Consider the following 19672-nt stretch of genomic DNA (forward strand, 5'->3'; position numbering starts at 1 on the left):
CGGTGTGTGTATGGTATGTGTATGGTATGTGTATGGTGTGGGTATGGTGTGTGGGATGGTGTGTGGATGGTGTGTGGATGGTGTGTGTATGGTGTGTGGGATGGTGTGTGGATGGTGTGTGGGATGGTGTGTGGATGGTGTGTGGATGGTGTGTGGATGGTGTGTGGGATGATGTGTGGATGGCGTGTGGATGGCGTGTGGATGGCGTGTGGGATGATGTGTGGATGGTGTGTGGATGGTGTGTGGATGGTGTGTGGATGGTGTGTGGATGGTGTGTGGATGGTGTGTGGGATGGTGTGTGGATGGTGTGTGGGATGGTGTGTGGGATGGTGTGTGGATGGTGTGTGGATGGTGTGTGGATGGTGTGTGGATGGTGTGTGGATGGTGTGTGGATGATGTGTGTGGATGGTGTGTGGATGGTATGTGTGGATGGTGTGTGGATGGTGCGTGGATGGTGCGTGGGATGGTGTGTGGATGGTGTGTGGACGGTTTGCGGATGATGTGTGGACGGTTTGCGGATGGTGTGTGAGTGGATGGTGTGTGGACGGTGTGTGGATGGTGTGTGGATGGTGTGTGGACGGCGTGTGACTCTGAGTGGCAGCTGTGCAGGCCTAGGGTCAGTTCAGCAGACCACGTAGAAGGAGGAGATAACTGGTTCTACAAAGTTGTCCTCTGACTTCCACATGTCACCACTCCCCACAATAAATAAAATAGAAGAAGAGTTAGCAGCTGCTTTCCCTGCGGGTGGAACTGAGAGAAGCAGGGGAAGCAGGACATTTACATTCCACTAACTTTCTGTTTCTGTATGGCACGATTTTACAATCTTTTCTAATTAAATTGACATCTTTTGCAGCTATAAACACTGAGGCAGAGTTGTGTAGTTAAAAACAAAAGTCTTCTATATTGCATATAATTGGCACCTTTTGCACTACATTTACAGCGAGTTGAAATATATAACTGCAGACTTAAGCTTCAGTGTCCCTGGAAAATGTGCCCAGATTATATAAACTGAGAACACAGATTAGCTTCCTACTATTCACCACTGTCCGGAAGTGACACTGGATCTGCAACTCACCTGCAAGTACAGTTTGTTGTCCTTGGTTATGGCGTCCATCAACTCTTTCTGCAGTGGTGGGTCTCCACTGACCCAGACGCCCCCGGCTGGGTTGTCACTGCGCAGGCCATTGGCACTGCTCTGTCTTTTGTACAACAGCACATAAGCTGTGTCTTTCGGAAACCTACTTGTGATTTTCTGGACTGACTGAAACGAAGTAAATGTCACCCTGCTGTCATTAAATAAAAACCACTCTTGTGACATTTCCTTATTTTCCAAGTCCTGTTCAATGACTGCACTGGGGCTTTCTCCCCCTAGTAAACAACTCTGGGAGGGTGCTAATGCCAGACGTCCAGACTGGGGGCACATCTGGTACGAAGACTCTGTACCTGTGATGTTTCTGGCATAAGAATAGTAATGTCCACTTTCAGAGGACACCCCAGAGTGTACAACAACAGAACTTAATAGGTAGGGCACTAATGTGGGGCAGAAAGCTTCTTCAGTTGCAGAAGGCTTTAGTTTTTTAGCTAAGTTCTCATTAATATCAGTGAAGTCAACATCTACAGACCAACTTTCTGACAAGGAAGAGAAGGAAGCAGTTCTTTTAACTGGCAACTCCAAAACCAACGGCAGTGACACATTGTCTAAAATTTTTCTTCTCACATGGCACTTCTGGTCATATGAGAACCGCAGGAGCGTAAGGATAAGGTACTCAGGCTCCTCCGTGATTTGCATAGTTTTCTCAGCGTTTTGGAGAGAGGCACAGTTTTCACAATAGTACTGGTTGTCACCAGTCAGAATCTCTGGAGCCAAAAAATAATTTAGTAAGTCAGTAACTGAAGGTGTGGCTTCACCTCCTGGGTTCTGAGGTCCATCTTTACTGATGAGGATCTTCGCAGATTCACTAGGGACAGAAGTGTTTTCTGCACAGTGAAACTCAACAGGAGGACTGGCTAATATTCTCTGATTCACAATGGAGTCACAGACGAAAGCAGCTGTTGCTGGATTATAAACTACTGGCTCTTCCTCTGGGTCAGCCACACTGGTCTGCATTGGGCTATCATCTTGCACACTGGATAATGAAGCTGGGTCTTGAAAAGACAAGTCTTCCACAGAAGGGGTAGGACAAAAGGCCAGTGAGAGGTCTGTGAAGGCCTCCACCTTCTGTGAGGTGCTCCTGCAGTTCAGGCAGCAGATGTGAGTCCGCAGCTTCCCTCCAAACATCTTCTCTATCAGAGTCTTCTCACTGTCACTTGTGCCAGGAGACTTTGTCACTGCAGCTGCCTTACTGGCCACTTCTTGTAAGGAAGTGTCAGCACAGCCCAGACCTTCGGAAGAGTCGTGTGAGGACTGAACTCGCAAGATCTTTTCTTCTTCATGGAGTCTGCAGGAGGGCACATAATCCCATGTTATTTATATTTTGAGATCTTGGTGGTTTAGAGAAATGTTAATTTAATCAAGTAAAAAGCTTACTTTAAAGTCATTTTCTCCTCTTTTAACCAAGAGTATGAACGTTGAGAGTCAGGGGAAGAGGCCCTAGAGGATGTCACTTCTCTACACTGTCACTTCACCTCCTCTGTGCTGCTGGCCTAACGCTCACATCACACTGTAGTCAAGGACACACATTGCTGTGTCTTACACATATCTCCAGTGCTTGAGATCTTGGCAGCCTAGCACCAAGAAAGCACTGACTGTACTCAAAGACCTTCATAATTATAAACTAGCTCTTCAAAGATTTTGGTCTCAGGGTCTTTTTAGATTCATTTAAAAACAACAACAAAACAAACCCTTTGAAACCAGCGTGGTTCTGTTCCGGAAGGTCATGGAACATTTAGGAGGTGTAGCCATGCTGGAGTCCATTGTTGAGGGAGGCTCTGAAGTCATTCTAGCCTGGCCTCACCTCCTGCTCTCTGCTTCCCATCTGCCAGGCTGGCCCTACCTCCTGCTGCCAGGCCTCCATTGCCCTGACAGACTGTCTGCTCCCTGCAACTGTGAGCCTAATCCCCTTTCCCCCACCAGCTGATGTTGGCCATGGTATTTTATCAAGCGACAGAAAAGTCACTGACGTACTTTACTATATAAAAATAGAATAAAATGTATAAACAATATATTGAAAAGTGAATCTGTTAAATGTTAATAGGCAGCATTTTTAATGGAATGGTACTGCTTCACCCTTTGTAAGCACTCTAAGCATCTGGCTTCACAGAAGACATCTGGAAATTGGTACCTGGACTGCATCCTTTCCTACTGATATCTGCCCCCTGCCCTCGTCCCAGGGTTTCTCTGTGTAGCTTTTGGCTTTCCTAGAACTTGCTCTGTAGCCCAGGCTGCTCTCGATCTCACAGAGATCTGCCTGCCTCTGCCTCTCAAGTGCTGGGATTAAAGGCGTGTGCCACCACTGCCCAGCCCTGATATCTGCTTTTGAAATATGTGAAGAAAAGCTGAGCCCCCACAGATATGTAGTTAAAAAAAGGGAGGACTCAACAGATTATTTGGGGTCCCTTTATGAATCTTCTACTATGTTTGATAACAGGTACTTTAAAGTGAAAGCATCCAAAACAAAAAACAAATTAGAAACAAAGAAAACATTAAAAACATGCAGTAACACAAGGCTATTTTAAAGATCAATTCTGAAAATGATCTCTAAAGCTAAAATCAGTGTTAAGTGGAGCTAAGGTACTAAGAGAAGACACAGTTGAAATGAAGTTGAAAATACTCTGTACCTGTCCAGCAGAAACCTGAGGTACTCAGAGCAGTCTTGTTGTGATCTGGGAGTAAACCATGGAGGTCTGGAAGCCTCAAAAAATATCCGAGGTGCATATGCTTCCCTCTTGATAGCAGAAAGGAAAATGCAAGAAAGTGATTCTTACAGCACACAAGTAACTGAACCTGTAACATGACGCCTAATAAAGATTTCTTAAAATCCTGCTGCACTACATTTCTAGGGAATCATGCCAGGCCTGGGTGTAACTTAGGGGCAGAGAAAACTTTATGTTAAGCAACCTTTAGTCACAAATAAACTGCAGAAAACTGATGCCTAGAAAAGCTGAGGGACCTGCTTAGATCAGATAGCCAAGTGGACAGCAGGGTGATGACATCAGGTCTCAGAAGTCTCTAACTCTTTACATACTGTCCCTGGTATTTATCCCTCTGTGACATGTATGTGTTTGAGTCTCTTACTGAGTGTGTAATTGTGTATGTGTCTGAGTCCCTAATGAGTGTGTGTACGGCCATAGAGCAACAGGAACCACCCATATCTACTTGGTGGAAAATTTCTGTCTCTCCTAAGTTATACACATGTGGAATGGGAGCATTCTAGTTAGGACCTTGGTAATCTCTCTCCCCCTCTCTCTTAGAAGTACAAAGGCAGCTAAAATGGACTCTGGGGTCATCCGGCTCAAATCCTAGATGTTTTTACAAAAAGGAACTGCATAGACATATGAAAAGACCCTGATTACAATCTGGAATTCTCTCAATATTTTAAATTCTGTGGCAGGAAAATGTGTGTATATTAGGGTTGTTTTATGGTATTGTGAAGGGAGAAAGATCAGCATCCCAGTTGGGTGCCAGCTTCAAGTTAAGTTCATTTTTCCATTGCACCCTAAATAAACAAACTATTGACCAGACTTTTGTGGGTTCTCACTTCAAACTGGATACATATTTTAATCAGCAGACAGATTACAGATCCTCTTGCCTCTGCCTCCTGAGTGCTGGGATTAAAGGCGTGCTCCTCCTCCACCACCACCACCACCACCACCACCACCACCACCACCACCACCACCTCCCCCTCCCCCCCCCTCCTCCTCCTCCACCACCACCACCACCACCACCACCACCACCACCACCACCACCACCACCACCACCACCACGTTTCTCTTTTTCTTGAGAGCAGGGAAACCTAAGGTTTTCTTTCCTAATAGCTCTGATTTAATAAATAACTGAAGTATACATGTCTGCACACATACACATACCTGTTTATATATAAAGTAAAAACAGACTAATGATTAAATTACTAAATGACTAGAAAACAACAGCAGAGAGGAGAGAGGGTTTGGTTTTGGTTATGGTCCAATACTGCTTTTGCAGTCTGTCTGATCCTCCTGCCCCATCTCCTGAATACTGAGATTACACCTGGCTGGGAGGCAGTTTTCACTTCCCTGGGTCCTGATGTCAATTTGTTAACTAGAAAACATCTGAGTGTATTACCAATTCTAAAGCCATGATTGTCACCTCTCAATCCTGTTCTTATTTTTTTTCCATTTAAAAAATTACATTTGGGGGCTGGAGAGATGGCTCAGAGGTTAAAAGCTCTGACTGCTCTTCTAGAGTTCCTGAGTTCAATTCCCAGCACCCACATGGTGGCTCACAACCATCTGTAATGAGATCTGGCGCTCTGTTCTGTGTACATAATAAATAAATAAATCTTAAAAATTATATTCGATCTGTATTCCCAGCACTTGGGAGGCAGAGGCAGGAGGATCAGGAATTCAAAGCCAGTCTTGGCTATATAGCTTGAGGCCAGCCTGTGTCACATGAGATCCTGTCCAGAAAAGCAAATTATCCTTGAGATATTCCTCAGCTTATACACGGTAAACAAGGCATTCCTATAACTCAATTCTATCAATTATTATTCCCTTCATAAGTTGACCCTTTCCTGACAATAGGTCATCATAATAATCATACTGTGAAACCATTAGAATGAAACAGAAAACAATAGCTCATGTTACATATGAGTGCCATACACAATTCCTATGTATGGCCAAGCCTTAGCTAGAAGTTCCTTGGAAGCAGGATCACCCTTTGAGTCTCGCCATAGACTACAAATAACCCTCTTAATACGTCTGCTCAATGAGTCTACTACATGACCTTTAGCCACTGCCTCAAGTTGACTTCCTGAATCAACTTGTGGATATAAAAGGTCACCACAAAGTTTTAATTCATGAACTTAAGAGATGAACAATAATTTATAAAGATCTGCAAAAGAGAAAAGCTGGACGTGGTGGCTGGTGCATACCTTTAGTCCCAGCATTTGGGAGGCAGAGGCAGGCAGATATACATGAGTTCAAGGTCAACCTTGAACTACACCGAGAAACCTTGTCTTGAAAAACCAGAAAAAGGAAAAAGTCTAGATCACAAAATCACTTTAGTTGTTCATTACTATGTCAATATATTCAAGTCCCTGTAAACTAAAAAACAAAACAAAAACCCAGCCACAAAAATCCCAATCCCATTTTGAGCTCTTTCCCTTCTCCTCCCTCCCTCCCTCCCTCTGAGACAGGGTCAGCACACACGGAGCCCAGACTGGTCCCAGACTCACTACAGTCCTGCCTCAGCCTCTTGAGTGCTGGAGTCAGAAGTATTTGTCACTAAGCTTAGTTTGAAAATTCTTCCTTCATGAAGGAGACTGTTTAATGACAGGAAATTAAACTTTATGTGCAGCAGGTTTTAGAATACACTGATCATGATACTAATCATCTGCAGGGATGGGAAGCAGGAGATGAGACAAGTGTGTTAGGCGCTCAGGCAGGACCCAAGGTTTATAGGTGGATCTGTTACCCCAGGTAAGACATGATACATAATTCCATCAGTTAAAAAGACCCATTATAATATCTAGTTTAAAGAATCTTATCATGGAGTTAATATGTACATATTCACACAGATACTTACTTGTGTATGAGCCAAAAAGGCAAAAAGATGTTGTAATTTTTTCATTAACGAATTACACCCATTTAGATTTAAAGATAACACTTGTCTTCTGAAACTGAAAAAGAACAAAATATGTTATATACACAGACATACACTTTTTACAAAAAAAGCTAAAAGGAAATGGTTTGAGAATTATCTTCAGTTACCTGACTTACAGGGCAGCCTTCACCTAACAGTTACTAGTACATATGTGATGTCATGCATGTAATGTGTGCACAATAAATGGATGGGTTCTTGCTACATGACTAGGTCTATATGCTGTCATATTTCTATTTTCTGGGTCAGCAAATATAAATAGAGCAAATGTAAATATAAATTAACTTGTAAAATGAACTTTTAAATTATTTCAAAATAATCACTGATTAAAAAATACACTGCTATCAAAACATCATCAAGTTAGGGTGACTTAAAAAGTGTAGGAGTGCTGCTGGAGAGCTGGCTCAGAGTTAAGAGCACTGGCTGCTCTTCCAGAGGACCTGGGTTCCATTCCCAGAACCCATAACCATCTGGAACTTTAGCTCCAGGGCCTCTGTTGCCCTTTTCTGGCCTCCACCAGGCACTAAGGTGGGGGCATAGACAGACATGCAGGCAAATGCCTACATAGATAAAATCAAATGAGAAAGAAGTGTCATATGGAGAGAAGGCTCGGTCGTTCAAGACTTGACTGCACTTGAAAAAGATCAGAGTTTGGTTCCTGGTACCCATGTCTGGCAGCTCACAACTACCTGTAACTACATCCTCTGTAGACACCTGAATCAATCCCCCCCCCCTCAAAAAATAAGTGGATGTTTCTGGGGGGAGAGGTAAGGGGGAGTTTTTGAGGTAGGGTTTCGCTGTGCAGCCCTGGCTATCCTAGAACTTTCTTTGTAGACCTGGCCGACCTTGAACTCACAGAGATCCCCCTGCCTCTGCCTCCTGAATGCTGGAGTTAAAGGTGAGCGCCACTATGCCTGGCTTTTTTTTTTTTGTTTTTTAAATAAAAGCAAATCTTAAACATAAAAGGGAGTGTAATGCAAGCCAGGTCTAGTAGCATATACCTATAATCCAGCACTCAGGAGGCAGAGGAGGAAATACTAGTTAAAACTGGTCTGGGCTACAGAGTGAGTTCCAGGACAGCACTGGAGGAAGAACAGGAAAAGGGGGAGTCCACTCAAACAAATAAAACAGGAATGTAGACGAAAAAGAAAAAAAAAAAAAGGGACAAATTATTCCCCAAAAAGTATGGGAATAATTGGTTAAACATCAGAAAAAAAAATTACTTACAAGTAAAAAGGGATTTTTTTTTTGTGGGCCTAAATTCTAGACAACACAAAAATTAAAGATGTGACTACATAAAACAAAACATATGAAATTCTATAAATTTGAATAACATGACTGGAAGAAAGCAAGCACCAGAGAATTATCATACAGAATTTATATAAATTGACATGAAATAAACAAAAGTCAACAGAAAGACACACAAAGAAAATAATAGCCTATTAATTTCATTTTTCTCTGAGTAAAGAGGGAAAAATTCCACAACGGTCAGCAATGTTCAAATAAAAACACACAGACTAATTGTGTGCAGGGTGAGCACATGTAGTCCCAAAAATTCAGGGGGCTGTGGCAGGAGGATCATGAGTTTGAGGCCATGCTGGGCAAGACTCTATCTTTTCTAAAAATAAGACAACAAGAATGTGTTTTCACAAAACAAATTGTGAAAAACTTAAGACTGATTAAATCAAGTGCGGTCAGAAGTATAAGGTCACAGGTATAATCATATACTGGTCCATAAGGTCACATTTAGCTGAGGAGATGACCAATGGGTAAGGTGAGAACCTACATTCACATCTCTACCACTCACGTGAAAGCTGGGTAAGGAGCCCTCCACTATGACCCTAACACTGTGGGGTAAAGACAGATTGATTCTGGGAGTCTGCTGGCCAGCCAGTCCAGCTGCAGCAGGGGCCCCAGGTTTCATGAGGGCCATGAGGTGCAGAAGTGATTAAGGAGATATCCAGACTCTACATGTGTCTTCAGGCTGAGCACCGCCCTCACACACAGACACACAGACACACACACACACAGATACACAGACACAGATACACACATACACACACAGACACACACACATACACAGATACACACACGAAGTGTTTAAGGGAGAATAACTTGGCATGTCCTAGTCAAAGAAAACCTCATCTATACATGGTTAGAGAAATGTTAGCTATGGGCAAAATAATCTGATGTTCAACAAAAGTATGGGTAAAGGGATGTCAGGCTGGCAAGATGGCTCAATGGGAGGGCACTTGCCCACAAGTCTGGAGATCTGAGTTTTAGTCCTGGAACCCATGTAAAGGTGGAAGGAGGGAGCTGACTCCACAGAGTTTTCTTCTGGCTTTTACAGGTGCGTCATGGCATGCATGTATGTTCCCATCCCATACTAACAAATAAACTTAAAGCAAATAAACAAACAAACAAATAAATAAACTATATCCTATTTACTCACGAGTAACAGATTTGTATTGTTCTCACATGGCAAAGTTATTAAGTGCTAAAAGCAAGTAAAATTTCAACAGGATTCTCTCCACATGTGTGTACACATATATTAATTACATGTAACTTCTTTTTTATTAGATGACTGTAGAAAAATAATATGGAACAATGCACATAGCTGACATTTTTGAGAATGTCTACATCTTGGTTTTTATTGGTGATATGATTTTTTAAAACCACGAAAAAGCATCCACATTTCTTAAGAGATCTTCCTGTTCTGAGATATAATTACTTGCCACCACAATGCTTTCCATTTACAGTTGCTTTTGGTCCATACTTTGCATCATGTAAGGTGAGATGGCTGGCAAGATGACCTCTGGTGGTGAGACATGGACTCTTCAGTCTTACATCTAATACCACCTGTGTCTAAGAGTATACCTTTATTTTAAAACAACAGAAGTTGTCAAATACAAACCAACAACAAAACTGAACGAAACCCCAAACACCTGGGTTCTTATAATTGGGGGACAAACACAAAAACTAAAGCAAACTCACATCTAAGAGTCTGATGCCTTCAGGTGGGTGTTAACAATGCCCATCTTGGATTGGTACTAAGGAAAAAATTCATTTTTTTAAAAGGAAAAGTTGACCATAATTTTTTTACCTTCAAAGACAGTATTTTTAATTTTTACTGTTTTGAGATAGCGCCTCATGTAGTCCAGATTAGCTGTGAACACACCATATAGACAAGGGTCTCCAAGAACGTATGCTCCCCCTGCCTCCAACTCCCATGTGCTAGGATCACAGATATGTACCAAGCCTGACGCTGTGAGGTTCTAGGGACCACACAGGAGCTTGCTTCACACACTGAGGCAGGCACCTACCTCCCTCCATCTGAGCTACATCTCTAGCACAAGGATGCCACTCAGCTAACACAAACTAATTTCAGATTTGTTGCTTACAAAAGAAAACTGATTTGAAAGTAAGTTAAGGAGCATGCCTCTTTTACATATCTGGTCAGTAACCAACATCTTGATGGGGAACTTAAGTCTCCTAACAGCCAAACAGAAGCTGTTGATATGACCAACAGAAAGTACTTATGGCCAGAGAACACTGTGTGTGGCTCTTCAAGATACATGGATTAAAATACAGTGGGACAGCAGAAGCAAAGGCACAGGGGAAAAGCACACAAGTATTGTAGGGCATGTAAACTCTTTGGAGTAGGCTCAGTCAATCCCTTGATTACATTATAAAAATATCAAGACAGATTGTTTTTAAAAAAGTGACATTGTAAATACAACATAAAATGTAATCAGGCAGAATTTATATGCTGGCGTTTCAATTGTTCCTAAACATTAAGAGCAGTTTCAGAATGAAACAACTGAATGGCAATTGTTGTTGGGTATTTGTGCACTGTGTGAGGGTATACTGCTGTGATTGGTGTAATAAAAAGCTCAACAGCCAATAGTAAGGCAGGAGGTATAGATGGGATTTTCAGGGAGAGAAAGGAAGAGGAGGAGGAATCTAGGCATGCAAGATGCCAGGAGAAATGGAGAGGAAACAAGAGATGAAAGATGGAAGAGAGGTAATGCCACATAATGGAACGTAGATCAATATAAATAGGTTAATTTAAGTTTTAAGAGCTAGTTAGGAACAAGCCTAAGCTATAGGTAAGCTTTCAAAACTAACAAGAAGTCTGTGTGTCATTATTTGGGAGCTGGCTGTTACGACAGAAAAAGACTAGTTATAGGCAATCTTAACATTTATGCTGCTTACATGGGAGGGGTGATTCTCACCTTCTCATCATGTACTCAGTTCTAGTTAAACTCAGAAAGCTCACAGGTAAACTTACTCTGTAGCCATAAACAATGCTTGTAAAACACTGTTCATGTAACATGTGTTTCCCAGGTTAATAAGACCAGTTTTCCCAGTTTCAGATTTTCCAGAAAGTCTAGACAAGCAAGATGCCAAAGCATTGGATTGAGAAGTCCAGGCACTTTGATTGAGAATCAACTTAATCTTCTCTTCACTGGGTTTAGGAAAATCCTAGGTCATAAAGAAAAAGAAAAAAAAAAGTATAAAAGTAAAGTAAAAGTTATATTTTCAAATTAAACAAGCTAACACTATAATAGGATTTCCCCTGACATTTAAGCCTTCTTTGTTCTCACTCATTTTGTATATTACTGACAGCGTTCAGTCAGCCCTGTATACTACAGGTAATAGCTAATTTCAACTGTCAACTTGCCTGAATTAAAAACAAGGGGAGAATTAATCAGATACAATTTTGGGTATGTATGTGATGATGTCTCTAGACTGGATTAACTGAGGGACAGACTCACCCTGAATGTGGGCTGTGCCATCCCATAGGCTGGGGACCAGGACTAAATAACAAAAAGGAAGAGGAAAAAGCTAGCCGAGTGCCAATAGTCACCTTTCTCTGCTTCCTGCTCTGCTTAGGGTGGACGGCTCTAGCCTTATAGCCAAGAGCTGCTCTTGCTACTAAGACTCTCCTACAGGGATGGAGTAGCCCCTCAGATCGTGAATTAAAAGAATCTTTCCTCCCTTTTATGATTTCTTGACACTAACTTCATCATAACCAGAAAAGTAATAGATATGGGAAATAAATGTCTCCTAAAACCTTAAGGGGCTTTATTTTTTTGAGACAAAATCTGAATCTGTAGCCCAAGCTAGCCTTGAATTCACAATGCAGATTAAATTGGCCTTGAACTCACAGTAGTCCTCCTGCCTCAGTATCCCAAGTGCTGAGATCACAGGCATGAGATAACATGCTGTCTTAAAATACTTAAAAGTCGACAGGAATTCCAATCACATGTCAATTACTTGTATTGAAATTCTGGTTCACTACTCACTCAGAACTAATCCTTAGAAATGATGGCCTAAAGTAGGGATAAAAAATGAGGTTGGCATAATGACCTCGGACTGTGAAAAGTAAAATTCAACCTCATGTTTGCCATCTAGAAAATCACCACTACAGCAAAGCAGTAGCTCACACTTTAGTCCCAGCACTTTGGAAGCTGAGGTAGACAGATCTCTGAATCTGAAGCCAGCATGGTCTACACAGTGAGTTCCAGGACAGTCAGGTCTATACAAAGAAACCTTGTTTTAAAAAACAAAACAAAACACAAAAATAAAAAAAGAATAAAAAGGGAAAGAAAATCACTACTACTACAATACAGTCTTCTTTTTTAGTAAACCAGGAAATAATGAAATTGAAATTTAAGTGTAAATGACTTCACGTCCAAGCAGAGCAATGGGCAATAAGGAACACTGGAAAAGCCACTTAGGCTTAACGGATTCGTTTTTCTAGACCAAGATCACCATCTAATGCTTACCCCATAGAAAACTGACACTTTGAAATAGCAAATTAAGCTGCCTTTTGTTTTTCGTTTTGTTGTTTTTTTTTGGCTATTGACAGCTGGTAGAAAATACTTTCCTTGGTCTGAGAGTACAGGAAAACTGAGGAGTGTCGGTCAATAGAATGGCAGCAGTGACAACAGACAGTAATGACCATGGCAAATGCTTCTGTACGTAATCTACTTCTGAAAGGGAGTGTCATATCAGCACCAAAGACCTTGTGTTCTTAGTCTGAATTAGCTGAGTGTTCTTAATTTCCCTTACACATATGGGTAGTAAGGCAATGGGGCCTATAGATTATATTTCCAACATTCATAACATGATTAGAATTGGTATTAGTAACTTCTGATTGATTAAGCCTGGCTGAATTAAGTTCTCCAATTCTTTGACTATACTTTGATTTTCCAGTCATCCATTCCTTAACACAGACAGAATCAACACGTTTTAGAACCTGCCTTTTAAGAACTTGAAAAACAAGGCAAATAATTTAAGTAACAATTCTAAAAAATATAGACATTCATGAAGTCTACAACACAAAAGAGAACCAAAATGGTAGGAAATCAATCAAGTATTTCCTTGATTCCAAGATGGATTTAACTGTTTAATATTTCTGATACTGAGATGCAAAACCATGTCTGTAGCATACTGTCACTAACCAATTTCTTTAACAGGTCTTAAAAATTTAGAGTGACACCTTTTACTTGATGGCACTACAGAACTAAGAAATGTGCCCACTGATTTAGAATGGTGGTGTCAAATATGAGACTATGCTCTGGCATTAATGAAAAGTGGCTTATTACTGTACAAGAATACATTTCTTCAGATTTGTACATTACATTCATGCAGCTCACAGGACTGGTACAAAGCTATCATACCTTTACTGCCTCCAGAATAGGTTCGTAGAGATCTGGAAATCCGGAGTAGTGATATATCATACAGTGCACCAACTCTGTTACCTGCACTAAGAAGGCTGTGCTGGAAGGCAGGCCATCACTTTTGAAGGAGTGAACCAAGTTAACTACATGAGGGACAATCTGAAGAGAAACAGACAAGCACTCTGCTCACACAAGTTGACAGAATATTCCCCAGCCTACAGACAGAATGCAATTGTTACATGATAAGCACACACTTTTCTGCATGTTTAGTCATGCTTTTTCTTAAAGTCACACACTGTTGGACTAACAAGGTAAACCTAGTTTTTGAAGTCACATGATTGTAACTGCATTAAAAGTTTATTTTTTATTTATGTGTCTATGTGATTGTATGAATGTCTGCCACATGTGTGTGAGTGCCCACAGAGGACAGAAGAGGGTGTAGAATTCCCCTGGAGCTGGAGTTACAGGTGGTTGTTAGCTACTTGGGTCCTCTGGCAAGCACTTTTAACTGCTGAACCACTTCTCCAGCTCCTGTAATTTCATTTAATACGCTTCTCCTTCAGCTCAGCAGTAAAGTGTCTTTCACCAAGCCTGACAACCTAAATTTAATCCCTGGAACCTACATGGTAGGAGAGAACTCACTGTCAAATTGTCCTGACTTCCACACATACATTGTAACACACACACACACACACACACACACACACACACACCATAAGTAAAATAAATTTTTAAAAAGGGCCAGTGAGATGCCTTTGTAGGTAAAGGGGCTTACTAACAAGCCTGAGGACCTGAGTTCAATTCTCAGAACCCCATGGTAGAACAAGAGACCCAACTCCCATAAACTGTCTTTTGACCCCTGTATGTATGCCATAGTATACATACAATCCACCTAAAATACAAACTAAGTGTAATATAGAAGTTTCAGCCATTGTTGCATTGAAAAAATACCATCAGTTGAAAAATGCTATGTTTATTCTGTTGACTAGATCATTTGTTTTTAAAAAAAATTGTTTGGGGTACTTACTATGGCTCAAGCCTCACCCTTGTGTATGCCAGGCACAATCTCTACTATTGAGTTATACATGCAACCTAACCAGATTATTTAACAGAACATTAAAAAAAAAATCCCAAACTAGAATTAGTGAAAGAGCTCCATCCAGTGTGGGTTCAAAATGAAAAAATGGGATATATACATTTTGCATAGCAATGTGTACTTCAAGAAAGTCTTTGAAATAACTTATATATGTAACTAAAGTTGTGCTCAGGTATCAGGATTATATTGTTTGGTAAGCACAGGAATGATACCTTAGACTAGACCAAATCCTCATTTACAAAACAGCTGCTCCAAAATAAAGCCAATCAAAAACATCTACTATTTTAAGAAACTGGAAATAAAAATAAATTGAAAAATTTCAATGCTCATTACTGATAAAAATCTTGAAAATATTTAATACTGGTAACCAATACAATAATGACCTTTAATTTAAAATCAGTCTAAAAGCCAACTCATACCATGAAAAAGGTTTAAGAAATTCTAATCAAAATGAAACATTTTATTTTACAGAAATGGCTATTATCAGGACAGAGTAATTTTTCAACTAATTATTAATCACAATCTGATACTCTACATGTATACTTCTGAAACTAAAGGTGTCTCAGGCTCTGTATGCAGAACACCTCCCGATATACTGCTGTCACAGCTCTCTCAGGGTTTCTCATCACACAGTACTAAGAACAGCTGACACTGGCCCCGTCAGTGGTCAGATTCTTCAGTCAGCAGTGGTCTCTGTTCTGCACTGTCTGGACTTATTCTGTGTTAAATGTATTAAATCACACTATAGCTTTTACACCACCTTTTTTTTAACCTCAATTCTATTACAGTTACTGATGCTCGTTTTAAATTTATGATTTTAAAATTCAAGTTTTTATTAATTGAATTTGTTCTTGAACAATTCATACACACATATAAACATTCTAATTATTCTCATTCCACATCCTCTCTCTTTAAAAAATTTTATTTTATGTATTTGGGTGTTTTGCCTGCATGTATGCTTATCTACCATTTGTGTCCCTGGCCTAGTGCCCACAGAGACCAGAACCGGAGTTACAGACAGTTTTAAGTGCTATTTGGGTGCTGGGAATTAAACCCAGGTCTACTGGAAGAGTATCCAAGTTCTTAGCTGCTGAGCCATCTTTTTAGCCTTTCCATACCTTCTCTTACCTCCCTTGCATCCACTAACCCCTGGTCCCACAAATCCCTTTTCTCAGTAGCCTTATGATTTTGTCCTGGGCTCTGATCACAACTTTCCTCAAGTACACGTGGCTGCTACCAGTTTCCAATGGGTTTTTTTCTTTTGCTATCACATTTACTACCCCTCACCCCTGAGGATACAACCTAGGGACTCTGCATCTTAGATGAGGACTCTGTCACTGGGAATATCCCTAGCTCTCACCTCTACATTTCTAAACACATCTCAGTGATGATTCTATAAAGCTAAAATCTGTCACTTTCTTGCTAAATTAGTTTGAAATCCAAAATTACTTTGTTTCCTCAAGAGGTGAAGGGAGAAAGATGAAAGAAAAGAATTTTAGGAACGAATTTCATAGTTTTGTTTTCCAAAGCTCTTCCAGTAAACATTTGGTTTTTATAAGCAGGTTAGTTTTGTGTACTATCACATCCTAAATGGCCACTCTCATCACCAGCATGGAAATAAGACAGTCCTTCCCAGCAACACAGAGAGCTACACAAGCAGGCTGCTGCCTTCTAAAAGCTTCAAACTTTAAATAAATAACTATTTATAAAATAGTTATTTCATGTGTATGAATGTGTTACCTGCATGTATGTGCACACATGTGTGCACACCCAGGGATGTCAGATCCCCTGGAACAGGAGTTACAGATGGTTGTGAATCATTATGTGGGTGCTGGGAACTGAACCTGGTTGTTCAACAAATGTTCTTAACCACTAAGCTGTCTCTCTGGCCCCTTAAAGTTAGGATTTTTTTTTTTAATTTTTGAATGTGTGAAAGTAAATGCCTTTAGAAATTACTGTATGTAATACTTATTAAATATAGTTGCTACTTGAAGAAATACATACAATTTGTTTAATTATTAATTTTATATTTTTTTGTTTCTTCATTTTAATTATACACCACAGATTGGTTTAAAATGAATTTTTCTTTTTATAAAAAGTATATGGAAAGCAGCTTAGCCTCTAGCAGTACATGTCAGAACTTCTTGGTTCCCTCTCAGATTTCTAAACACAAAATGTAATGAATGACTAATGATGTTCATCCCAGGCTATTGCTCATACTAACCTACTCATACACAAAATCCTTTACTGAATTATTTGGAGTAACTGCTAATTTAACTACCCACATGCTTCATTAGTAGATTTCCAAGCTATTTTTAGTTGAACTCTGTAGAGTACTTACACAGTATTAGGTCTTGATTTTCAGCCTTTACTAAATGAGATCAAAATTTTCAAATTTCAAATCTATATATTTCTTATATAGGGTGATTTAAAACTACTTTACTCCAGCCGGGCGGCGGTGATGCACACCTTTAATCCCAGCACTCGGGAGGCAGAGCCAGGCAAATCTCTGTGAGTTTGAGGCCAGCCTGGTCTCCAAAGTGAGTTCCAGGAAAGGCACAAAGCTACACAGAGAAACCCTGTCTCGAAAAACCAAAAAAAAAAAAAAAAAAAAAAAAAAAAAAGGCTGTGAGTGGGGCAGTTTAGATGAAACACAAAACTTTCTGAAAATATATTCCTTTGCCAGGGTATCCCACAACCTCAATTTGCTAAGGATTTACAAAGTTACATGAAATACTATAAAGCTAGCCTACAGTCTTTTCATTGTTACACATGCAATGTGAGCTACCTTTGACAGGTATTTTATAGAGTACTTATACTCACCAAATGGAATGCCTCTGGAGAATGCTGAAAACTAAGCAGCATATGAGAGAGAACTGCAAGAGCACCAGGTCTCACAAGAGGAAACCAAAGTCGATTAAAAACCTGCAGAATGAGACAGCATCCTCAGAGCTCACAGGAAAAGCAGTAACCCTTCCCTAGGGTTGACAGTCCTTTATGTGAATGTCTCCCTCTTCCCTGAAAGCCCCATCATAGCACATTATTAGACTTTGGGGGAGAGAAAGAAAATATAACAGGACTGAAACCAAGGAGAATTTAATGATCTAAACAATTCTCAAAACTCTCTCATGAAGTGAAAATATGTCCAAATACATGAATAAGCATTTAGTCCCCAGAGTCACCATTCATTCGGTTTACTCAGTCAACAGTTACTGAACACCTACGATTGTTTGCCATTGTTCCAGGCACTATAGGTCATACATGGCTTATGGTTAAAGGACACGTACACAGCGATACACGTGAAAAATACAAAGCAGAGCACAGGGACCAGAAAACACTGGGTAGCAAGGGAGCCTGTGATTTTATAGAAGGTCTTCAAAATGCCCCAGGAAAAAGGTCACATCTGAGTATAAATTGAAGGGACATCAGCTTCACAAACACTTAGGACAAGAACATTTATAAAGAGGGCAGACAATACTGCAAAGGCCCTAGGTCCTCCAGACTGGTGTGCCAGACAACAAAGGACAATGTCACTCAAGTGAGAAATGAAGGCAAGAGTATCTGGAGAAAGGATAAGACAAGCCAGCAAATGGAGCTCTTGTGCAACATTTATAAGGAACCAAAGGCAGGAGCAAGGAAGCCACTGAAATCAACAGTACAAGAGAAGATGACAACAGTGATGTAACTCGTTAAATGTGGCAGTAGGATTCTGGGTATATTTTAAAGGCAGTAAGAATTTGTAGGACAGTAGCTGAGGCAATAAAAAGATATAAGTGTTGCTTCAAAGACTAGGGCCTAAGAGAGGGGAAGCTATTTGATAGCTATTTATCAAGAGGGAGAGGAGCAGGTTTGAGAGTGAAAATCAGAACATTGTGGATAAGCTGAATTGAATATTTCTGAGTATTGACAGGCTACTCACTTCTTGAGTTAGTTAGTACCTATGTTTTTGGAATGTATTTTAGCTTTCTCTTGCTGCAATAAATATTTTATGAAAACAAAAACAAAATCCAAATATCCCCATTCCCTCAAAAAAGGAAAGAAAAGAAAAAGATCTGAATGTAGATACTTGAATAAATGTGTGGTGGTTTGAATGAGGACGGCCCCCAAAGGCTTATGTATTTGAATGCTTAGTCACCAGGGAGCGGGACTGCTTGAGAAGGATTGGAAAGATTAAGAGGTGTGGCCTTTTTGGAGGTGTGTTACTGGGGGTGGGCTCGAAGGTTTCAAAGCCCATGCCAAGCCCGGTGTTTCTCCCCTGCCTCTCTAGCTGTTGATCAGGATATAAAGCTCTCAGTTACTGCTCCAGAGTCATAACTAACTGTCTGCTTCCCACCGAGATGATCATGAACTGACTCTCTGAAACTGTAAGCAAGCCCCAAAATTAAGTGCTTTCATTTATAAGAGTTTTTCTTGGTTACAGTGTCTCTTCTTACCAACAGAACAGTAGCTAAGACAAAATGGATATGGAATTCAAGGCAAACAATGAAATAAAACATAAATCTCTCAGGTATAATTTGGACACCTTATTTAAAGCTATAGAGACAGCATCCATAATTACTGCATGGTACAGAATATTTGAGTATGGACTGAGAACAAAGTGGGTCAAAGAAATGTAGAAGGAGACCGATACCCCAGGAAAAGACAAGAGACGAGAGCACAATGTCCTGTAATTAAGTAAAGAGAATGTTTTAATGAGGGAATGATTTGGCTCAGGATGTGGATCAGGGGTGGAAGTTGTCTAACCTTGATCCCCAGCACTGGAAAAACCAAATCCCACCAAAAAAAATGTGGTGACCAATTGTGTCCTGTTTAGTAACAGAGGAAGCAGAGGCTCAAAGGCAGTTAGGTAAAGCACAGTGCTATAAGTTTGATGACTTGGACTTAAGAGCTCATGGGAGCCAAGCATAGTGCTAAATAACTATAACCTTTCTATTTGTGTAGCTATGGCAGGAGGATTGTGAGTTGGAGGTCATACTGACCTCCAAAGTGAGACAGTCTCAAAAAAGCACAAGATGAAAACAAACATCATCATAACCATAAACAACCAAGAAACAAACCCGAAAAACAAACAAAAGAGCTAATAGGTGGACT

At 40.4% G+C, this 19672-nt stretch overlaps 1 protein-coding gene across 2 annotated transcripts in view; it reads right to left on the reverse strand.

Annotated features, from left to right (window-relative positions):
• Usp38 (ubiquitin specific peptidase 38) overlaps positions 1-19672 on the reverse strand; it is a 35656-nt gene that overhangs the window by 6355 nt on the left and 9629 nt on the right. For both annotated transcript variants that reach the window (XM_036187520.1, XM_036187521.1), the window contains 6 exons: positions 17405-17506; positions 13486-13644; positions 11088-11281; positions 6722-6815; positions 3778-3884; positions 1076-2438 (listed from right to left, as the gene is read on the reverse strand). In XM_036187520.1, coding sequence (XP_036043413.1) covers positions 1076-2438; positions 3778-3884; positions 6722-6815; positions 11088-11281; positions 13486-13644; positions 17405-17506 — 2019 coding nt within the window. The remainder of the gene's footprint in view (positions 1-1075; positions 2439-3777; positions 3885-6721; positions 6816-11087; positions 11282-13485; positions 13645-17404; positions 17507-19672) is intronic.

Source organism: Onychomys torridus, chromosome 5 (assembly GCF_903995425.1).
Source record: "Onychomys torridus chromosome 5, mOncTor1.1, whole genome shotgun sequence".
Lineage (NCBI taxonomy): Eukaryota > Metazoa > Chordata > Mammalia > Rodentia > Cricetidae > Onychomys > Onychomys torridus.